The sequence below is a fragment of the Leptosomus discolor genome, chromosome 13 (genome assembly GCF_034619465.1).
Source record: "Leptosomus discolor isolate bLepDis1 chromosome 13, bLepDis1.hap2, whole genome shotgun sequence".
NCBI classification, from domain to species: domain Eukaryota; kingdom Metazoa; phylum Chordata; class Aves; order Leptosomiformes; family Leptosomidae; genus Leptosomus; species Leptosomus discolor.
Window position 1 is genome coordinate 1,257,470 of NC_141403.1, and position 23,269 is coordinate 1,280,738.

General features: G+C 46.7%; 1 protein-coding gene across 1 annotated transcript in view; it reads right to left on the minus strand.

Moving 5' to 3' along the window:
• Positions 1-10,317: 10,317 nt before the first annotated feature.
• CHST9 (carbohydrate sulfotransferase 9) overlaps positions 10,318-23,269 on the minus strand; it is a 74,500-nt gene continuing 61,548 nt past the window's right edge. The window contains exon 3 of the mRNA XM_009948640.2: positions 10,318-11,415. Within this exon, the coding sequence (XP_009946942.2) occupies positions 10,318-11,415 (1,098 nt within the window). The remainder of the gene's footprint in view (positions 11,416-23,269) is intronic.

Below are 23,269 nucleotides of genomic sequence, written 5' to 3' on the forward strand. Positions count from 1 at the left end.
AAAGCCAGCTGAGGGGAAGAAAGCTGCGAGCTGTGTGAATAATTAAAAACAATACCGAAAGAGATTTATTCCAGAAGACCTTGGGGATAATAAATATTTTTTTGACTTGTTTGCAGACAAATCTTATTAATACAGAGCAACTAGTCTGAGATCATTCTTCATGGCTTACCTCTTTAGACTCATCAGTCTTCTCTTTTTCTGTGCTTTGGATAGACTGTAGATAGCCCTGCTGTAAGTTGCTGTTTACAGTGGATTTCATGAGTTTTGTGGAAAGAACTATTTTTGTGAAGACAGGTATTGTATTAACTTAGTGTTTAAAAAAGAGGCAGATATGGGTAATCACACCTCTTCAAGCATACAAGCCAAAAAAAGCCTGATCCCTGTTAAAGATAGCTCTACCTTTACAAGAATGCCGGCAGAGAAAGGACATTTCTGAGGGGCTGATGGTTTCACATGTCCCCTTTTGTATAAGCTAAACAGCTACAATACCCATCCGATTTTCAGTTTCACCCTGCCCACTTGACTGACACGAGAACGTTTTTCTTACCAGCGGCGTGGCAGAACCAACACCCCAGTGAAAGGGATTCTTTTCAGCTACACGCCTCGCCAGCACCGCTATCAGCGAGGCTCCTGCCACGGCACGGCCGGTCCTCGGGGTGCGAGAGCGGGCAGAAACCCGCCCAGCCTGGGCCGCTGTGCTGCAGGGTGGAGTTTGCAGAACGGGCTCTTCAAAAGCGACTTTTGACTTCTAAGCTGAGCCTGTTTGGTACGAACGGCACAGAAGGGCTCTTCCACGCAGCCTTCGCAATGCACCTTCTGCGGTCCAATGTCAGCAGCTTGTGATTCGCCCTGAACAGGTCACCCTGCTCCCAGCTGCATTGCCTCCAAGAGCTGACAGTGTACCTGAGACATTGCGCATGTTTCCACGTTTCCAAAACCATCAAGAGGTATAAATCCATGTAGTCCTAGTAGCCTGTAGCCAAGAAAACTATTTTCTTTCCCCTTTCCTTTCCCTCTCCTCTCCTCTCCTCTCCTCTCCTCTCCTCTCCTCTCCTCTCCTCTCCTCTCCTCTCCTCTCCTCTCCTCTCCTCTCCTCTCCTCTCCTCTCCTCTCCTCTCCTCTCCTCTCCTCTCCTCTCCTCTCCTCTCCTCTCCTCTCCTCTCCTCTCCTCTCCTCTCCTCTCCTCTCCTCTCCTCTCCTCTCCTCTCCTCTCCTCTCCTCCTATTTTAATGTAATTTATTTATTTACTTATTACTTTTATTCTTTTACTCAGGTGAGGATGCTGAAGTGGAATGGAGATCAGGTATTGGAGGGGAAGGTAATCACCTGAGCTACAGGCAAGCGTAAATTATTGGAAAAATGGAGAATTCAAGCCACTTACAGAAAACAAGGAGAATGTAAAGCAATAGGGATCATAGTGTAGCCAAGATATCAAACATTCAGATAAATGTGTCTGAGATTTCTATTGTGACCCAGAGCAAGGAATTTTTAGACAGGAGTCTGTCCCGCTTAAATAATGAAGAAACAAAACACACAATTTCCCCACCATTTCTCTGTGTGTAGAAGATACTGAAAGTCCTAGACCATTTCAGAAGTTTGGGTACACCATTGATTCACTCGGGTGTTGTGATGAGGCCAAAGAGAAAAAGAAAAAAAAAAAAAAAAAGAGCCTGGGAAACCCTAACACTGTCCAGTCTCAGTGGTTTTGTTACTGTGCCAAAATACAGGGTCAGGGCATAATAGCACCAGAAAAGCTCACTTGCTTTAGATTTTACATAACGAGTTCCCAGCTTCTCTCATTCAGCCTGTGCCTGGGTCTGCAACCAAGACAGCACAGAGAGCAGATTTCAGCTGTAAAGATGTCAGTAGGAGAGCTTGTTTTCCTTTGGTAAATTGCAATAAATTAATGAAATGCCTTGGAGCTTGCAGGAGGAGGGAGGGTGGGAAGCAGAACTGAAAATGCTAAAAAGAATCTCTCAAAATGTCCCGAAATATGCCCTCTCCTTCTCCACAGCTTGCTCAGAAAGGTAGGGGTCTGGCCAAGTAGTCTCTGCTACTTCTAGTTAAAGTATATTTAGAGACAGCTTTTTACACTAGAAAGCTGTTAGGCATGGTTTTCTAAGAATCAGGTTCTTTGGAGTCTCCCTTCAGGCCACCTGCTTTTCAGAGGTGACCCTTGCAGCTCCTCCTGATGTGCCTGGCAGCAGCGCTCGCTCAGCCCCCCCGGGAAGTTGTCCCTGCTTTCTCCAACTGCCGACTGGCGGATGGAGTAGCCTTATGTGTGTCAGCTTGAGCTGGAAATTTCAGTCTTAGGGTCACTTTTAAGTGAAGTAAGGCAGCAAATAGATTGTGAGCCAGATTCTGGCTGTAACAGCACTTTCATTAGGGGAGTCTCTGTGCAGGGGCAGCGCAGTGTCCGGGACCCACTGCAGCCACTCGGCTGGAGACAGCCGAAAGATTCAGGGAGAAATGGGAGGAGGGAATTTGTTGGCAGCACGGCTGAGACACGGAACAATTTTGTCTAACTTTGGTTCTGTGTTCGTGTTTTCCCTGCTATTCAGAAGGACCTGCAGGGATCACAAGGATTTCGAGAAACATCATCCTCCCTTGGAGCTGAGCTTTTGCTGTGCTGCAGTCTTAGGGTCTTAGCAGCAATTTCTTATTGTGCACTGTCACCTCCAGCCACAATTAACATTTCCCCTTCTCATTAGAGGTTTTCCCTCTGTCCCTTTTCAGTTTTGCCTTTTTTTTTTTTTTGGTTTATTTTTTTTTTTGGTTGGTTTTGTTTTGTTTTGTTCTTTAAGAGAACAGCAGAAGTCACAGCAGAGGCGACAGCTGGTGTCTATGGCTCGGAGTGCACGATAAGTGGTAACATCACAACTTTCTCAAAAGCAGAGAGGTGCTGCAAACCCTAGCCCACTTCCCCCCCTACCAAGTTCCCCACCAGGGAACCTCCCCCCAAACCCTGTCGCCGTGCCCCCGACCAGAAGCAGGCACAGCTGCCCAAACTGCCGACCCAGGGACCTGGCAGCACCTTGTCCCAGGCAAGCCAAAGAAGCGAAAAGAAAACCTGTGCAAGAGGTGGCCTTGCAGTCCCTGCAGGCAGCGCGGGTCCCTTTGGAACAACAGCGGGGCTCCGCGCCCTGCCACCAGAGCCCTGACGGGCCAGGACGGCACAGGGTACCTCCGCAGAGACGGTGCTGCCCTTCCAGTCTCTGCTGCAGCCAGAGATGGAAACAAACACAGTTAATCCACTTTCTGGCTATACGTCCGAAGAAAACAGATATATTAAGATATATACTCTTTAGAGACTATATATCTTAATGCACATTTAAGATCTTTAAAGTCAAAGGCAGGACTTACACTGAGTAGCTCCCACTGCCACTGTTGAGAAACGTTTGGCTGACTGTTAGGAGACTCACACACATATTGTGTGTGTGAGCACGTGCATTCCAAAACACGTGCGTGCATTTATACACGCATTTGTGCAAGTTTGTAGGGAGGGAGCTGCTATGTAGTCAAACTCAGCTCTGCGAACACACATTGCTTCTCAGATTATTGTAACTCATTATCGTTCCTAAAACTTAAAAATCTGTCTGTGTGTCTCCGCTCTTATCAAGAATGAGATAATTCAACAGGCAGGTGCTAGTCCACCTACATCCAGTTTTTACACCCAAGTAACTGGCTTGGGAAAATTAAAACTTTAGCATTTAATATCCTACTGACGTGTATTTACAATCCACTGAGTGTTGATTTACATCTCTGCGTGCTGAAATGCCCAGATAAACCTGCTCTGCTGCTACACCTGATGTCTCAGAGTGCTGTTTCTTGAATGCAGGTTACATGGGACACTTCAAATTTGCAAATCTTGGGAAATGAGCAGTATTGGGAGGTTCTGTGGAAACTGTGGATTCTGGGAGGAATTTGAGAAAAAAAAAACCCAACCCCGAGATAGGAGGAATTTCTGCATGACAAGGAGAAGACAGATACATGTGCACAGATGGTGACTGACAGTACCATACTCTCAGGCAGGCTTATTAGTGCAGCCTCCGTGCCATGATAACATAGATGTGCTGGGCAGGAGCTGGCTTACACTTGACAGCTGAGAGCAAACCGGCAATGGGCCTCACACGTTTGTGCTGCCATACTTAGAGAGGGAGGGAAACCGTATGTGAGAAGACAGAGGAAAGGAAACAACAAAAAAAAGTCATGGTCATGGCCTTGAGATGTTCCGCTTTCCTTTTGTAAGGACTCTTTCCCCTCTCCCAGGGTTGTTAATCCCAGCACTTTCTGAAGACGAAGCAAGCAACGTGGTCTGTATCAGTACAGTCTCCGTGTTGTTTGTAGCCTCCACAGGGCCATAGAAAAACGTAGTAGGAGATAGATCCTGAGAGTCTCTAGCAGCCAGGTAAACCGGAGAGTGTCACAAGGGCTGGCAGGACCTCAGGAAGGGCTGGGGAAACACAGCCCTGGGTACTGGGTTATGCAGCCCTGGTGTTCGGGAGAAGGTGGGAGTTTGCATACATGGGTGAGATCCACCGCTCCTGCAGAGCTTTCCAGGAGAGCATCACTTTATGTAGGGCTACTGCACCAAAATAAAACGGCTTCTCTTTATTTGGGCTCAATAAAACGAGACAGCAAGATTCCCACGCTGTCTCTGTCCGCTCTCCTCTGCACAAAAGGAACCGGAGGGGCGCTTTCCCCTGGTCAGACAACCTGGCACTGGTTTGGTGCTGAGGCAGTGCCTGGGCAGGCTTGACAGCTGCACAGCGTTTTGAAACAGAGCTTGCAGTCTTCAGGCTGCCAACTGCCCAGAACAGAGCTGAATGATGCGCTTCTCGGCTGGAACAAAACTGGGAAGTCCCCGGCTGCCTCCGAGCCGTTGGAAGTGAGACATGAAGAAAGGCCAGGAACAGCCTATGAGTTAAATTCCATATGATACCTAATTTGCAACTGCAGCTCTTTATCCACGTAGTTCAATGATTTTAGGAGAAGGCACACGGTACAGTTGCCTTCCGTTTGTGGACTGCTTTCCCCACGGGGAAACTGTGGCAGAGATCAGTCCGTGTTTGTGCAACAAGTTCCATGAAGTTACAGAACCTGAAGGAAGACCCAGGTCTCTGAAGTCCAAGCCTGTTACTTCAGCCACCTGCAGAGCTACATCCAACATACAGGAAACCCGTGGGACTCGCAGCTGCAGCACCGACAGCTCAACAGTTCTCACCCGAAACGGGTATTTTTATGAATACCGAATTTAATCTAAGACATTCTCATTAAACTAAATAATGGCTGTTTCCTCCACCCACCCACACGTTCACGTGTCAGAAGGCAAACCCATCCCAGGTACCTGGGGCCACGGACACCTTCCCTTTGCCGAGGCAGGCAGCTGCCCCCCCAGCACTCTGTGTTCCTGCCCTGCCCTCCCAACTGTACACGAATCCGTTGGTGAAGGTCAGACGCATCTGTATTGTTCATGAAGTGCTATAATTTATGGTCTGATTTCAGACATTAGGTTCCGAGGCCAAATTAATTTAGTTTTGAAAGCATCACAGCAGGCTCTATAGCTGATAAACTGGTATTAACATTACGGTTAAAAAGACTTATCTGATGTATTGATCGCCTGGAGGCACGTACAACAAAGACTTTTATACATAACCTACATACACAATACAAAGCTCCAGTAAAATATTTTCCTCTCAGACTTCTGCAAAGTGTCATACTGCAGTTTTCATTTAAATTTAAACTACATTTAAAATTAAAGTGGTGATCTCCAACGACACATCACCAAACTAGAACAGCCCGAGGCGAGAGTAGCTCCAATAAATTTGGCCTTTTGAGGGGGTTACACCAGAGGACTTTCCAGGATGATGTGCCGTGTTTGATTGCACTGCGGCTGCACACCTCTGACTCCCAGCAAGCAACAGTTTACCAGCAGTTTCAGAAGGGATGGGCGTGATGGCTGGGTCTGAGCTTTGCAAGATAAATCCCGCCTGGAAAAATGAAACCGCCTGATGTGGACAAATATATCAGAATCTGAGAATGCACACCGATGCAGTCTAATTTATTGTTTGTTTTAATTTATTTTTATTTAATTTCTTTATTAATTGAAATGATTTTTACTTTGTGATGAAATAAAATAAAGGTCTTTTAATTAACAGTGAATCATTTTAGAAGAAAGGCAAATAAGGAACATCAGTTTCCAAAAATAGGGTTTTTATTTCAGGAGGGCAGCATGAGTGTCTGGTGTTTGGAAGAGACAAATGAGCCAAGGGAGCACTCTCCTCCCGCTCCAGCCCTCCCATGAACTCTCTGTAATGCCTCTGCAGCACGTTTGACTCGCCCTGACAACCCAACTGCACTAGAGAAGTGCTCAGAGATCTTCAAACGAAGAAATGTTCATAACCAAAAAGCACTCACTGTAATGAAGCCCCTTAAAAGAGGCTCTGCATGCTGCAGCTGATCTCTAGCATAAGTGTAATTGCACTGAATGTTGGGGAGTGTATTTTCATTCCTCTTCTGCACGCGTTCAATATCATTTTCTGAGTAAAAGAAACATCTGTGCACAGTTGTGGAGGGGGGATTTTATACTAGTTGTAGCGGATGACCTTCAGTTTTTGTTTTTGCCTAGCAGTCTTACAAAATATAAGCCAAGTTACAACCCAGCCTCACACTTTGACCTTTCAGAATTTACTTTTAAAAATAGAGGTTATCTTGTATGCTGCAAATTATGCCTTTATCTTTTATAATCCCATAAGTCACATATCATAGTCCCACTTCAATTATGTTAAACTCTTATGTTAATTTTAAATCATGTAACTTAATTCCTGGCAAAGCAGGCTGGTGATTTTCAAAATGTGGTTAATGAGGCAAAGTACAATCTAGATTCTGCTACTGAGATCATCTGAATCCCTTAGGTCACTGAAGATGACTATGGAGAGGCTCTTCTTTACGAAAGTCTGGTTAGATTTTCAAAAAATGAATTTTTAAGTGCAGTTAGGGGCTATGAAATTTGAAGCTGAGCATACAAAGAAGTTAAATTGCTTTCACTAGAGCCATAGAACAACAGTGCAGCTGAAATAATCACGCTTCTGTGCACATACATGCTCTAAAGGCCTTAAGTAGCGTCCTCCCCCAGAAAGGCAAACTGCACCAGATTTTCAAGATGACAATCCAGGGACCTGATGTCTCTGTCCACGGATGCATGCAAATCAATGTCATTTCCCCTCTCATTTGCAGAAGCCAAACATTTGCTAATAACTTCTTTCACCCCCCTCCTTGACTCAACAGCTTTATCTAAGACCAGTCAGTAGATCAATGGGATTATGGGACTGTACAGCTTTTTCAACACAATTACACCCCAAAATCTCTGTCATTCGCTGATCAGATAGGCTGAAAGTTTGTCACGACAGCAAGCTCAAGGTGAAGCTTAAGTTCTTCAGTGAAGCTTAAGTTCTTCAGAGACTTTGTCTTTTACTACTATTTATTTCTCTGAATTAAAGAATTCATACAAAACTCATATACAAATTGGCTTCCATTCTTTATTAGCACGTTAAACTTTTTCCTGATTTTTTTTGGAAAATACTGGTACATGAGCCATTTTTTTGTCTGTGAATTAACAATTAATTAACACTCATCCACCACAGCGAAATATATAGAAATGTATAGACAAAGCAAATATATAGACAACCAAATGTTGGTGTACATCTCTTTTTTATTTAACATCTTCAATGGCCTCCCTGCACAGCAAGAGAGATTCACTCAGGATTTGAGGCTGGAATCAATACTTACAAGAGCAGAGGGTCTAGAGAGCTCCGCTGAGTCCGTGGAAAAGATGTTTCTTACACCAAGGTCAAATCCAAGCGAAATCTAAGGCAGTTTGCACCTGAGTTAGGAGGTTGGATGGCACAAAATGGAAACCCCGGCAGGAGCTGCTCTTTACTGTCCTGATGCACAGTCCCACTTGAGAGCAACAGTCACGAAACTGCATGACCAAATAATGATAAAAAAAGAAAATAAATGTGCTGGGTACGACAGATCGGAACTCCGTAATGACCATTAACCGGCATGGTGCACAACACTGGGGTGGCAGTGTACTGGTGCCCATCGTGACAGGGGCTGCAGGGAACCACCTCTCCAGCACAGTGCCCCGGGCAGAACAGTGCAGCTCCAGCCCTCCCTGCCCTGGGACGGAAAATCAGGAGGGATTTCTGCTGGGGAAGGTGGGAGTCAGACACTATCTGGAGCCTAAAGCAGGAGATTTAGGGACACACTGTTCAGGAATGTTCAGGAAAAGCCTGCATGGGGCTGCCCAACGGCTGGACGTCCCGCCCCAAGCACTTGGGGTGGCAACACCCATGGGTCTGTCCAGGCACAGCAACAGCTCACACAAGTACCAGCGCGTGCGTTGACCTGTCCAAGGCATCCCTGCACCTTGTCAGTGCTGAACACCTGCACCCCTCCACCCCTCAAGGGGATGAGGGCGTGTTGGTTCTTCCTTCTCCTCCTCTTTGCTCCACGGCCCCAGGGAACGGGCTGGCCTCGCCTGCGGGTGCTGCCAGTCACATACAGCACCACCTCCAGCTTGGGCTGCCCAGGATGCTTTGACTTTTCCCCCTTGGGGCGTCCCGTCCTGCCACAAGCAGAGACGTGCAGAGCCTGCTCAGTTGCACCCTGGCGCCGTGGAGGCTGGAGGTGGCTTTTTTCCTCTTCTGAGGAGAAAACCGAGGGAGAAAGAAGCAGCGAGGTCACATAGAAAAAGGTCTCTCCTTTCAGCAGGGACCCAGAATCACTCCTGTGGGAGGACCGAAGCCGTACGCTTGCCTGAGATCAGGGAAGGGGCAGCAATAGTGCTGGTCATGAGCAGTGGCTGGGAACAGAGGGAAAGGACATTTGACTTGCAGCAGTTTCCTGCCAGGCTGTTTCCTCGTTCTACAACTTGCTATAACAAGACGCTGGAGCGAGATGCCCCCAACCACTCCAGGAAGCAAAGAACAGGCGTCATCTTCATTTTGGAAGGGCACAGAGATTTCTCCTCCTTCTGTGGCACCCTGGCCACGCATCCTACAACGCCATGTGCAGCTGCGGGTTGTAGGAACGACTGCATGAGTCGGTCAGAAAGCCCTTGAGGGAGGAGGAGGAGAGAAGGTTCCTTTTCCTTTTATAACCAGGACTGTGGGTCCCTGGGCACAAAAGCCTCTGGGAGAAATCATCAGTACCCATCCCACCACATAACCCTGCAGTACCCACCCCAGCCCCAGGGCTGGCTGGCTGCTGACAGGGCGGGAAGGACAGCAAAACGCAGGTGACTTTGGGAAGCTCTGGGGACAGAACCAGGCCAGGGGGATGGGAGGCGACGGGCACACACCCCTTCTGTTTAACCAACTGCTGGGAGCTGGGCTGGCGGCCAGACACTGGCAGACCAAGACCAGTCACAGCAGTTGCAATGAAGTGGCCTCTCAGTACAGACCTTACGATGTCCCACAGCTACCGCCCTGAGGCTTTGCGCTGTCACCAAAGATGAAGACTATCTTGAATATTTGGACTACAGTATGCATCGTGTTGTTGACTCCATTGCAAATTAAAATGTTAATCTCAACGTATGTGGCAGTTCTCTGAAAGGAGGGTCATGTTTGTCATCTCCAGTACATCAATCAAAATGGGGTAGTGGACCGGGACTTCAGATCACAGGCTTACCCGAATTCACTCTGCTCAGCAGTTGAGCTGCTGTGTTATTTGTAGTTTTACGCATTTGTATTCAAGAGCATCCTTCAATAAAGACCGATGGGGTCTAAAACCAGCTACAGCCTAATAGTAGCGAAACAACCAAGCCTTGCAACTGAGAACACTGCAAACATTTCAGAAAATTAGCCAATGATTCTTTATTAATAAGTGACAGAAGGTAAAAAATACATTCAAAAATAGTTTCAAGAACAATTTCTAAAGCAGACACACACAAAAAGAATCACGCTACTCTGAATGCTTTTTTCTCAAACCATTAAAAGAACATTAGGTAAGCTAATGCACCAGCTGGCTGCACTACCGCTTCCACAGTATAATCCATAATGGTAAAAGCAGCTTTTTCAGGCATTTTAGTGCAATTTATGCTGTTTACAGGTCTTTTTTTTTTTTTTTTTTTTTCCTTCCTGTGCATTCTCCTATAACTTAGTGTCAATTGATGTCATTCTAGCTTGTAAAATCCCCACTAAGTCAAGACAACTCCACTTAGTAACTTTTTTTCCTTTCGGGGCTAATACCAAAGCAGTTGTTTTGAATCCCCAAATGATAAATATCTAATAGAAGCCTGAAGCTATCCTGGTGCTATACAACTGGTGACGTATAATTGAACATTAAGTAATCCAAGTAATAGAAGTCATAGGTCAGCTGCCTCTCCTCCTTAGACAATTCCTTTAAGTATTGCCTCACTACTTCTGCACTCGTTCTCTCATCAGAGGAATGTCTGTCTTTGAATTTAGGAAACTTCAGCTCGGCTGGAGCACCCACCAGCCGCAAAAAGTAATTGGCATCTTCTTCCAAGGTTTCAAACTTTCCTATAAAATCATAGTTGATGAGGCAGGGATAGCAGAGCTTACTGACTTGCTCCCAGTGAATGTCCATTCCTACTGGGCGACGGGAATCTAACAAATACTGGATAAACTCCTTGAACTTAACTCCTGATCCTGTTTTCAGTGCCTCTTCATTTGCGTTACGTCTATACTTCTTAATGATTGCCCTCCCAAACACCGGATGGTAATAGCCGTTTGGATGTTCAAACTTATCCCTGAAGGCAGACACCAGTCTTTCCATAGGATCTCGTACAAATATAGCCTTGGTGTAGGTGTTCAAGCGTGTGTATATTCCTTTTAGGTCATAACTGTCCAGTTTCCTTAGGTGCTTCCCGTAGTGCACGTCGTCATGGGAAATGTTGTGCGCTGAAGCGGCGAGGCCGTTGAGCACCATGAGGACCCTTTTCCAGTTGGAGCAGCCGGCTTTCGGCACTTCGCAGTACAGGACCTTGTGCCTGTCCTCCACGTAAATCCTTGACACCAGGTGCACCAGGTGGGTTCGTGGCTTCTTTCTGCCGTTGAGTTTCTCACAGAAGTCCCGCAGGAAGGACCTGCGCTTCTCCTGGGCGCCATCCACGCCCTTCCACTTGCCACCCTTGACTAACGTCTTGTTTAAAGGGTGCAGTGCGGGAGGTAAATACACCCCTCTGAGATGACTGAGAGGTGACCGGCTCATCTCCTGCTGCTCAGACAGCTGGCTCACCAAGGAGGCAGCCACCACACCGAAAGGGTCAGCCTCGCCCCACCAGCGCCTGCTGCCCGAGACGGCCACCTCGCGCTTACCGAGGCCAGGAGGAGTGCTCCCGCTCCACGCTGTTCCCCGCGGCATCCCCGGAGGTGGGAGCGTGAAATCCTGCAAACACGGAAAGAAGCAGAGCTTACAGCCCAGCCCAGCCCAGCCCAGCCCCGTCGCAACAGCAGCAAGGGTGGCGGTGCGTGCTCGGGACCAAGCCACATTCCGTACTACGGAGTCCCTTTCGAACCAACCCGATCGACACACCTAATTTAGCAACAAGCTAATTACTGAAATACACGCCTCCGAAGCTCACCTGTTGGCGCACAGTAGGTCTTCCTGAAACCAGCAAGAGCTCAAGCCCCACCTTTGAAGAAGGCAGAAGAGGGTCACACAGGGGGGCTGAGAGCCCTGGCAGGGGCACTCAGGCGCTTTTCTCTACCGAGCGCCTCGTCTCCCGCACCAGCACCGCCTGGGCTGCACGGCCGCTCGCAGCGCTCCGGATCCACAGCTGCTGGATCTGCTTGGGCTGCTGCGAGCTGGGCAAGGCGCCTGCCCAGCGGTGGCAGGGGGCGAGCTTAGGGCTCTATGTGGCTGACATCGGTGGGTTTGGGTGGGGGGTACCCACAGACGAAACCCTCCCTCCAGAAAGGTCCCGTTCCTGTCCCCCCTCGGATGGATGATGGAAGGGGGATATATTGGACTGTGTGCGCACACGGGGGGTTGCCTCAGCGATGCCGGCACCCGAGCTAGCTGCTCTCGCAGCTCGCAAGGCAAAAGAGGTGCCTTCAGAGCCTAGTCCATCTGACTTATTTAAACATCAACATTAATGACACCAACTAACTAAACATCAACCACTGACCCTGCAAAGAATGTGAAAAGAGGAGACTTTCCTCCCAAACATCTTTTCTAATGTCCCCAGCCACTGTTAATTCCACAAGCTGCAGAAAGGTAAAGCTTGGGTTTGTGTTTTGCCTTCAAATTCTTCAGGGTCTTGCATCATGCAAGCTGACGGAACAGTTTCTTGCAGTTTGGGCATTTCTGCTCCCTCATTCCCAAGGGGATTCTCGTGTGTCTGCTAAGGCTTGTAGATTTTTCTTCTGTTGGCAGACGGGACATCGATTCAGCTGCCTATTTCCATTACACTTCTGGAGAGGGGGGACGCTGGTCAACAGGTTTTCAAACATCCTATTGCAAACACCAGGTAGCCAAACAGTTAGGAGGACACACAGGCACAGACTGCCTGACTGCTTTCATAAGTCTAACTTTTTTGGAAACCTACATAAAAAGACTCTTCTGCCATAAACTGATTAAACATTTACTGGAAAGTTGATTTGTGGACTGGCAGACCATAGGTGTGGATTTGGGGGGATGGGAAAGTTCATAGGCCGGCTCAAATAAGGCTGTTAAAAATTCAGAGGAATAATGTAAGAAATGGTAATGCACGGAGCACAGTTTGAACTCCAGTTTGAAATAAAGCCTATGGAAAACCAAGCAGTTCCAGGAAAAGTTACCCTGTCTTGCACTGTAATAATTTCCAATGACAAAAACAAAACCGGGGGATTAGGCTGTTCTGTGTTGCTGCAAACCACTGACGATCAGGTCTTTGTTTCCACTGGACGGAGTAAGTCCTGCACGACTTGTGCATCCGTGAGAGAGGGAATACTGGTATTTTCAGAGATGTGAAAGGACACTCGAATAACTGCAGTTTGATGTGGTCACTTTTTCTATTATAATTCGTTTTTTTAATTCTGTTGTCTAATGTTTCATTCCTGGAAACAAACAAAACACATGTGCCTAGAGCTTTATCCCTTCTGCCCTAGGATGGAAAGAATTCCGGAGCATAGTCAGTGTGTAATAAGAGAAGATAACACTAGTAGCAAAATGGGATGACTATGAGCCTACTGGAAGTTTCAGCATCAATGCGAATGGTGACTTACAAGTGCTGCTGCAGAACTACAGACTTACGAATAAACTAAATGCTTTGACCTTAAAAGGAAAACCTGTAACGTAAAAAGGTGAAAATGAAAAATATGGGATACACAGAAATCAACCACACAACACCAGGCTCAGCGGAAGCAGGAATACAGTTATACCACAGGGCTAAAGTAACCAAAGGTTGTAAACTCACGGGGCGGCTCTGGGGAATTTTGTCGTTTAGACGACAGCCTCCAGTGATACGTGACTGCACTGGTGTTCCCCAAGGCAGAGAAAACTCAAGAGACTCATGACTTCCTATGGTATGTAACCTGAATTTAGCAGGCGACTTCAGGAGCTATTTCAGCGCAAAGACACTTAAACCATCTGAATTTCAAACTAAAGCCACTAGAATGAACTCTACACTTCAGAGGAAAGTTCAGCCTTCTGAATTCAGCCTGCCGCCCTGAACTAGTGGAAGATGCCTCAGTTCCATCAGGCCAGGAGGGAAAAGGGCAGCCTGAAAGGTGTGTGGTCTCGATTTTGTTCCATTTCAAACAGTCTGCCTGGGATCCAGGACCAACCTCAGGAGACAACCCAAGAAGCTGTGAATGCAGCTGGAGGAACCGCCGCTGAAGGATTTTTCAGAGGATTAAAGACTTCAGAGAAGGGTGGGCAGAACTATTCAGAGAAGTCTCAGGTAACACCCTAAAGGAACAGCGTATGCACAGTGGGAGTCACTTGAAACGGGCTCCCTCCAAGCGAGATGAGGCAAAAGAAGAAAGAATCTATCAGGAAAAAAAAAGCCCCAAACAGGAGAAAAAAAAAAAAAAAAGACCTAGGGGAAAAACAATGACATGGAAATACTGAGGGCAAAAAAATTATCTAAATATGTAAAATACTATTAGCTGCTTCCCCTCATGCTTCCACTTCTCATTGAGACCCATGTCCCACAGTGAATGCAAGAGTATTGGCTGATAAATGTTACTACAAGCTCTAGGAGGGACAGTGTGCTTGCGGTAAACGCTGGCTGCAACTTCCTCCATCTAAGAATGGGGTGGGATAGCGATAGTTTTCAAAGGCACAAATGGCTGTTACATTGCCAGGGAAGCTTTCCAACTCATAAGAAAAAAAAAAAAAAAAAAGAGACCAAACCTCCCTATACACTAGCCTGAGTAACTAGGTTAGTAGCCAGTAAGGGCGAGATGAACGAAGGGATGAATCAAGTTTTACTTGAGGAGAAACGTTTAACTAGAAAGTTTTCTTGGGAAACTAACAGAAACTGTTGAACAGACATTGCCATATTTCTTAAGCAAAACTACCTGACAGTCTGGCATATTTAGCTGCTTCCACTCTTATGTGCACGAGAGGGCTGAAGGCCACACACTGAAAGGATTTTAATGTTTTATGACACTAGGCTTTCACCAAGTGAGGTCCTTTCTCTGGCCTCCTCTTGCTGCCAGTGACTTTTCAATGCCCATTTGATGACACTTTAAAGACCTGAACGTCTCCATGTTATGTTGACTTTTTTTTTTTCACAGTGGGAACAGGAAAAGAAGAAACTTGCACAAGCAATAAACATTTTTAAATAAAACCTAACAGTCCACGCCACAAGCTGCTGAGCACCAGTATTTTGGAAGACACCTGAACGTACGCTGACACAGGCAGCACGCAGGTAATCCCCATCAGTCACTAACGCTGGATCCAGATCTTCCCACGCCAGCAGTCCTTACCGAACTCTTTGAGTCAAGTGTCCCAGTGCAGCGAGGGCCATCCAGGGCTTTCCTGAGAGCTGCTAAGTTTGGGAGCCGGCTGCCTGCCATGGGAGATGAGCTCCCCAGTCAGGGGCAGACACAAAGCCGTCCTTGAGACACGCTGGCAACCTGTGCAGCAAGTTGTGTACGTTTCAGCCGAGAACTAACCTCTAACGAAGTGTTGCACCCTTGTCAGTAATCATGCGGAGTGCCTTGCTCTCCATTTTCATTAACACGTTGGAAAGGAAGTTAAGAAATGGCCACAAGTCCAATTTAATGGAGTACGTGCATTGCCTCCGTCTCCCTTTAGCTAGGCAGGAACTGAAGAGAGATTTTAAAATCAGTTTAAATACAAGGAAAAAAAGGAATTTAAGAGAGTGTTAGTGTGCTGTTTGGCTACTGGCAGGCAACTTAGTGAAGCTGCTGAAACACAAGGCATTTCTGAGTCATTAGTGGGTTCATGGACTTTTTTGGACATTTTTATTGCTGGAGATTCCCCGCTCCCCCCCACCCATGAAAGGATTTCTCCTCACTGTAAAAATAAGTAGCCAATAGCTTCTTCTACACACACTGAAGCTGCCCTTTCCTTTAATACCTTCAGGAGCCACTGGTGTAGAAGAGATTGACTACTGCCCAGAATGGGTAAGACTCATCCAGTTATGCTTTGCTGTGGTTTTACAATGCACGGGTGGGATCTCATCTAGATAGTTTGCAATTAGAGCAACCCGCCATGCAAAAAGATAATGATGTATTGGAAAGGATGATATTCCAGGGCTGATTTACAAAGATCTAATGGCCTGCAGTGCAGACAGTGCTCTGTTTCCTAAATGCTTTAGTGCTGGATCTTCATTTTTACTGACAAGAACAATAAAATTAAGTGAGCCCAACAGAAAGCGTACGACAAAGAACAGTGGAGGAAAGAAATATCCTGTTTTATCATGCTTTTCTGTGCTGCCAAATAACCGCACTGGAAGTATCGGTAACGTGCGGTTTGGTTCTCAACATCTAGCTAATACATCTTCTGTCCTAAAACACGCTTCCAGAAATAGCCCTCTAAGATGCTTCTTAGGAGCCATTGCACGGATGCCTCAGGAACTTACTGTGCTCTGTGGTTTGAGTTTGACTGTGGCAGGTTTGACCACCTTAAGGACCCTCTCAGCACGGCTGTACTAAGCAGCTAAGACAGGTTCTCTGCAAATGGATATTCAAAGATGGTAAGAACTTCATTCCTTCAGACAAGAACAGCTTGAAATAATTTTTGCAGATTAAATTTACGTAAACCAGTTATTTAGAAGGACAAAGCCTTTGTGTTTCCTGATCAACCCAGGCAGGGGTTCTGCAGCACATACTTGCAGAAACTCACCCGTGCGAAGAAGCAAAGGCCCCCGGTGATGAAACGAGAGGAGTTTGAAACACATGCCTGGAGTAAATTGTATCTTAGCCTACACGCCAGTCCTTTGGTGCTAGATGCGTTCAGCATCGCCAAAGTTCAGCATGAACTGAGAGCACTAGATACTTTACTTGACTGTATAAATGTATTTCTTTACATTGCTTCTTATGTGAGGATGGTATTATACCGACCATATAATTTCAAGACCTAGGCTCTCTCTACAGAAAACAGAGAAAGGCTCTTCTGAGGCAAGGCTCATTTTCCTATTCACTTTCTGATTCTGTATTGATCAGGGAGCACACGGAGATCAGTCTCTTAATTTAGGTATTTAGGTGACAGCAGCCTGAATACCGGAGGGCTATAAAACAAACATCCTCCTACTTGTATTGTAGATACGCGTGAGTCTTTGAGAAGGTAAGGTATAGTTTCAGCCTAAACTTCATTTGCTTAAAATATCAAGTTTTTCACATAATTGGGCACAGTTAGGAGGATTTCTTCAGCAGAGGTCCACGATTGTGACAGATGGCTCAGAACTGACACATAGTTGAAATCTGAGGAAAAGTTTCCATGACTCCTATCTTTAGCAAGCCAGTGAAGCCTGGAGCTATTACTACCTCACCTTGGCTGTAAAAACATGTAGAACTCTACTTACACATGTATGTGCAAGTTTTCTTAAGCCTGCCAAAAGGAGGGGTTATCCTTAACATTTTTTGTGCTAGAAGACTATTTGCAAAGCACAACTGAGAATGGCTGGACTCCTCTACTACTCTGCTACCCAAGCCTACATGTGAATATGCTCAGAACTCTCTCATATCGCAGCAGCTGGGCAGTGTGACGTTGGTGAGCTAAACAAATCCCTACGGGAGCTCCCAACGGAGAGACTATCCAGGCTGGCCACAAGTGACAGGAATTATTTGCTGGTGAGATGCTTCACCTTCTGCGCAGCCGAGATAAACCTCTTGATTCATCACTTGGGCTTAAAACAGTTCCTCCAGATAGGCACCACTAACCCCTCACCTCCCGTGGAGTCAGGCATTTTTGGTTTATCGAATTTATTTAGGGCAAATCACCACTGCGACATGCCTCACAAGCCGGAGCTGACATATGTGTTCCCTGGGAACACTGCAAGTTTAGCAGAGGTACTTCTGTCAGACCTACCTTGTGGCTCATACACAATTCCATTATGGAACAGGAAGGATGAAATAACTGTGCTTTGAATTTTCATCACTCTTTCTGCCCCTAAAATTCTCAAAAACAACACAAAAAAAGCAGCAAGCTTCTCTTTCCTCTGGGTTAAGATCTAGGAATATTTTGTGTGTGGAGCCACCAGTCCTGACAGGCAAAACCTTACTATAACAGACACCACATTTTCCTAGGAGATATATATCCCTAAAACACATGTACTTGTACCAAGCATCTCTAAGATTACTAAAGGATTTTTTTTGGAAAAAAAAAAAGAAAATAGAAATGTGCATATGGGGTGCTCAGTGCTTCCTACAGAGACTAAGAGGCAAACTATAGTTTGTAGTTGAAATACAACTAGGTTCGAGGGAGGTACTTGCGAACACTGATCCAGACACAAATGAGAACAACTGATAATAGTAAGAAAATAAAAATACTGCAAGTAAATTTTAATTAACAGATACGGGTAATTCTAACTGCCACTTTTCAAAACACAGCTTCGTGCATCAGTGACTATCGCCCTTTGAATCTGTTAGCAGGAAGCTCAGCATCTCCCTGCAAGGTGACTTGGAGTTATGGCAAGGGAACAGGCGAAGCGAGCGTGGCCACGTGTCACTGCACGAGCTGGTGTGGAAAAACTTGAAAAGAGAGCATCAATCCAGAGCTGGTTTTGGAGAACAACCCAGGCCCAGCGGCAATGGGGAAAGCGGAGAGGCCCAGCGGGGCACGATAAACAGTAAGTTATCAGGGTTACAGTAATAGTCCCATCCCCATTTATCAAGAAGACAGGAGGAACCCATTTGCTTTGCCCGAGACCCTCACAGCTCCACAACTCCCGGCTTTGCAGCGGGCTGCCCTCCTCTCCCTGCCCCCTGCCTTCCCCTGCAGGAAGCACCAAGTCACCCACCGTAATGAGGCGAGACAGTCTGCACGAGCCGCTTCCACGAGCTGACTCACATGGTCAGCAACTTGGGTGAGGGAAATTAATCTCTAATTTTACTTGCCAATTCTTGTTCAAATCTGGAATTAACTCCCTCCTGCTTCCGCCCTCACAGTCAAAACATTTGGTTTCTCCAAAACAAGCTCAGAATGGGAAGGATAAGGAAGATCAAGGCACGGTTAACAGAAAAAGCACCAGTAAAGATGCTGTTTTTATCAGAAACTAACTAACACGTAAGCTTCCATGACAGATTAAGGGTTCACTGACAACTGCAACCAAGTATTGAAAACAAAAACAAGCACCTCACCCCTTATTACTAATAAAGAAATAATTGTCAAGTTCGATTGATGGTCGTGACAAACTGGCTTCTGGGTAGCGCAATGCTGCAGCTGCCTCTCGAGCGTTCTGGCACCACTTTCACGGGGCTGGTTCTTTGCAGTGTAACGTACAGACGTGTAAATAAGCACAGAGGCGTTGCAGCCCAGACAGCTCGTGTTGGACAGAGCCTGCACCCACTGCACGGAGTGCTCGTCTCCAGATGTGTAGCTAAGACGCACTGTTAATAAAAGGCCACCTAACACTTGGTCCCATCTATCTCCTTCCTACGCAGTCGCACTCATTTTGAGTTCAGGTAAACCAGTATGTTCAAACAGCTTTTAATTCGGAGCTCGGTCGTCCTCCTCTGCGTGTGCACTGTCAATAAAACCGCCGCAGTCAGTGGCCAGAAATCTTTATCAGCACTCTGATTTCTGTACGGAGCAACGCCACAGCGGAGCAGCTTAAGCAACCTGGCATTCAAAAGGGACTCCACCTGAGCAGGCAAGACGCACCGTGCGAAGAGCAGTATGAGAAAAAGGCTCTCGGGTTCCACGGGCTGGTGGGCTGGATCACCACCTGCGTTCGTGGGTACGGAGCTGCGATGCTGACCGCCCTTTCCCCAGCGAGGACGAGATTTCCCTTCTGACCAGCCACCACCCTTCGCACCGCAGAGCTGAAATTGCCCCCAGCTTCAAACGTTACTGCCGGAGGACTGAGAGGGAGGTGGCCTGGCAGTGCAAGCGGACAGGTCTCCCTAGGGCCCCCAGGGCACTTACAACCAGCGAAATGTAAAAATGGAGATGATAAACAACTGCCCTCCTACCCCACAAAACCCACCATCCCCACGGAGAAGAGAGGCCTGTAATGCAATGCTGTGCTCCTGCACACGTGGCGGTATTTCTCACGTTAGTGGCTGTGGTAAAATCCACAGGGATTTTTTTGCTGGTTAATAGAATCCATTTCTATCTCGTCTGCAGGTAAACACACTTATCTTCCAGCATAAACAAGACATCTTGCTCTTTTAGAAATAGTAAGAAAAGTTTCAAATGAAACTAGGTTCCGCTAAAGAATATTAACGTATATTCAGGCATGAAGAATTCAATTTCCCCCAAATTGCTTTGGAAGAGACGGTAAGATCTCTAGAGGTCTCAAAGCATTTTCCCCTCAATCACAATTAGCGTTTAATTCAAATTAGATTACTTCATTGGTAAATAAAAAATAAATAGAAATGTATAATGCACTGTAGGTTGGCAAATATCTCAGATCGGTGCTTGCCTACATTCATACACTTCTAAACAAATTCATGTGTTTAATTTTACAAAAAAAAATTAATACTTGAGAATTGATTGCACTCATAAATCACTGTGGGACAAAACAGGCTGGGAATTTACAAAGGAGACTGTCCTCTGCACACTCCCTCCCCACACTGACTGAAAGGCAGCACACCCTGTTCCCACGGAAGGGGCCTAACTCGTGTTTATCTCACGTAAAAGAAAATACCTCAGTTTATTCTGCAGCAGATTTTTGTACAGCTATCCTCTCGGTACACATTAGTCTGCAAGCAGCGCCACGGATGGTCAGTCTGCCATCCAAACACTAACTAGTTCAAGCGCCATCCCTCCTTGAAACAGAGGGATAATGAGAAAGAACAGCGCTGTGGTTAAGGGTAGGCGCACCCACCAGAACCACAGTGTTTGGTTTTGTAACTTTGAGCAAGTCCCTTGACCTTCACACTTCGTTTTTCCATGTCTGCAAAGCAAGGAAAGATAATAATTGTCTACCCCATGTGAATATTGTGATTCCTAATTTCTGATTAACACTGGTAGGACCTGATGGTATGTGCCTATGAGTGCTGAGGGAGCTGGAAGATGTCACTGTGAGCCTGTTCTCGATCATCTTTGAAAGGTTGTGGTGAAGGGGGAAGGTTCCTGAGGGCTGGAAGAAAGCAACTATCTTCAAGGGGGGCTAGTAGGAGCACTGAGGAAACTGCAGGCTGGTCAGCTTCACCTCAATTCCCGGGAGCATGACAGAGCAGGGATTTATTCCTCCCCAGGTGCACTTCACTTTGCTGAACTCCATGAGGTCCGTTTCTCCAGCCTGCTGAGGTCTCTCTGAACGGTGGCACACCCATCTCGTGTCTCAACTACTCCTCCCGGTTCTGTATCCTCTGACAACTTGCTGAGGGTACACTCCATCCCATCATCCTGGTATGTAATGAAGAAGTTAAACAGTATTTTATTCAGCTGTGACCCCTGGGGTACACCACTGGTGACTGGCCTCCAGCTGGACTTCGTGCTGCACAGATTTATGAAGGGGAAATCATGCCTGACCAGTCTGATAGCCCTGTACGATGAGATGATGGCTCCGTGGGTGAGGGCAGAGTACTGGCTGTTGTTTATCTCAAATTCAGTAAGGTTTTTGGCACTGCCCCCCATAACATCCTCGTGGATTACAGGCTAGATCGGTGTGCAGTGAGTTGGACTCGAAACTGGCTGAACCGTTTAGGCTGAAATGGTTGTGCACAAAATCCAGCTAGAGGTAAAACACTAGTGCCCCAGGGTTGGTGGTGGGTCCAAAGCTGTTTCACATCTTCATGGCGGACCTGGATGGTGGGACAGAGCATACCCTCACCAGGTTTGCAGACAATACAAAACCGGAAGGAGCGGCTGACAGGCCAGGGGGTGATGCTGTCATTCAGAGGGACCTCAACAGACTTGAGAAATGGCTGAACTGGAACTTCATGAAATTTGACAAAGGGGAATGCGAAGTCCTGTGCCTGTGGAAGAACAACTCCAAGCACCAGTACAGGCTGGGGGCTGGAAAGCAGCTTCGTAGGAAAGGACCTGTGGGTCCTGGAGAACAAGCTGACTGTGAGCCAGCAACATGTCCTCACTGCAAAAAAAGGACAACATTCAAAAAAAGGCTGCATTAGGCAGAGCATTCCCAGCAGAACAGGAGAGGTGATCCTTCACCTTTGTTCAGCCCTGGTGAGACATACTGGGAGTGCTGTGTCCAGTTCTGGGCTTCCCAGTACAGGACACATGAACGTACTGGAATGAGTCCAGTGAAGGGCCACAAAGATATTTAAGGGACAGGAGCACCTGACATACAAGCAATGGCTGAGAGAGCTGGTACTGTTCAGCCTGGAGAAGAGAAGGCTCAGGGGGATCTTATCAATGTACATAAATACCAGATGGGGAGTTGGGAGGAGTGAAGAAGACACAGCCAGACTCCTCTCAGTGGTGTCCAGTGACAAGAGGCAGTGGGCACCAACTGAAACACAAGGAATTCCATCTAAATATAAGAAAATACTGTGTGAGTATTGAGCACTGACACGGGTTGCCCAGAGGTGGCAAGGTCTCCGTTCTTGGAAGTACTCAAAATCCAGCTGGACGTGACCCTGGGTAACTTGCTATAGCTGACCCTGCTTTGAGTAAGGGGGTTAGAATAGGTGATGTCCAGAGGGGCCTTCCAACCTCAACCATTATGTGATTCTATGAAGGACATGAAGGTGAAATAATAGTTCAGTTTGTTTAGAGGGCTAAATGCATCGTCTCCCTTGAAGAATTTGGGGGAACAAAGTAAGTAACACTGAGGAATATGACCCCAAACTGGGAAAACAGGAGCAAGGGACATACCTATCAGATAACTTCAAAGTAGCAGCATTTGGAAGCTGGATACGTGGACTGAAGTTTTCCTAGCTAGGTCATGTGAGAGGACAAAGGGGATGGAGGTGAGTGCTGAAGTAAACTACAGTAGTGCACAAGGAAAACCAAGAAGTCTGGACTGAACTGTGAGGTTTTTGCCCATATTAACACAGGCTTATTACACCACGTGCGTACCTGAAGCGCCCTTCGGGTCCTAAGTCGTTCCCCGGCACGGTCTGCGCAACGAACTTACACTGTCATTTAACAGAGGTTTGAGTCTTCTGTCACCTTTTTACTTTGTCAGAAGGTGTATACGTAGCTTTAGCAAGTATGTTGCTTCATGACAGTCCTTTCTGGGTTAGTTTCCCCAACCCCATGTGCAGAAAGGGAAATGCTCTCTGACAGAGACGTTAAAAGACTAAGAGATGGATATGTCACTCCAAGAGAGTCTGCCTTGAGGAAAGAGCTCCTCAGGGACAGAGCAGCGGGACAGATATTGCGGGGTCTGCTGACCCAACCTGCAGCTTCACTGCAGCAGGGACAGGCCCAAGTCTGAGCTCAAACACGGCTGGGATTTTAACCCAAAAGTCTAACGGTGCAAACAACTTTGGCTTCTAAATGCAAGGATGCATGTTGTTGTTAGTCCTTCAGAGCTTCTGAGAGGCACTGGGCGAAACCACATGTAGGAGTACACATTAAGACCACAACACAGACAAATCTGAGCGGTGAGGATGAAACATAAAGGATTGCCTTCAGACACATTTTGACTGGCGGGCTGCAATGTGTTTTTTAGCCAAGACTGTTACACAGTTAGGAGCACAAGGTT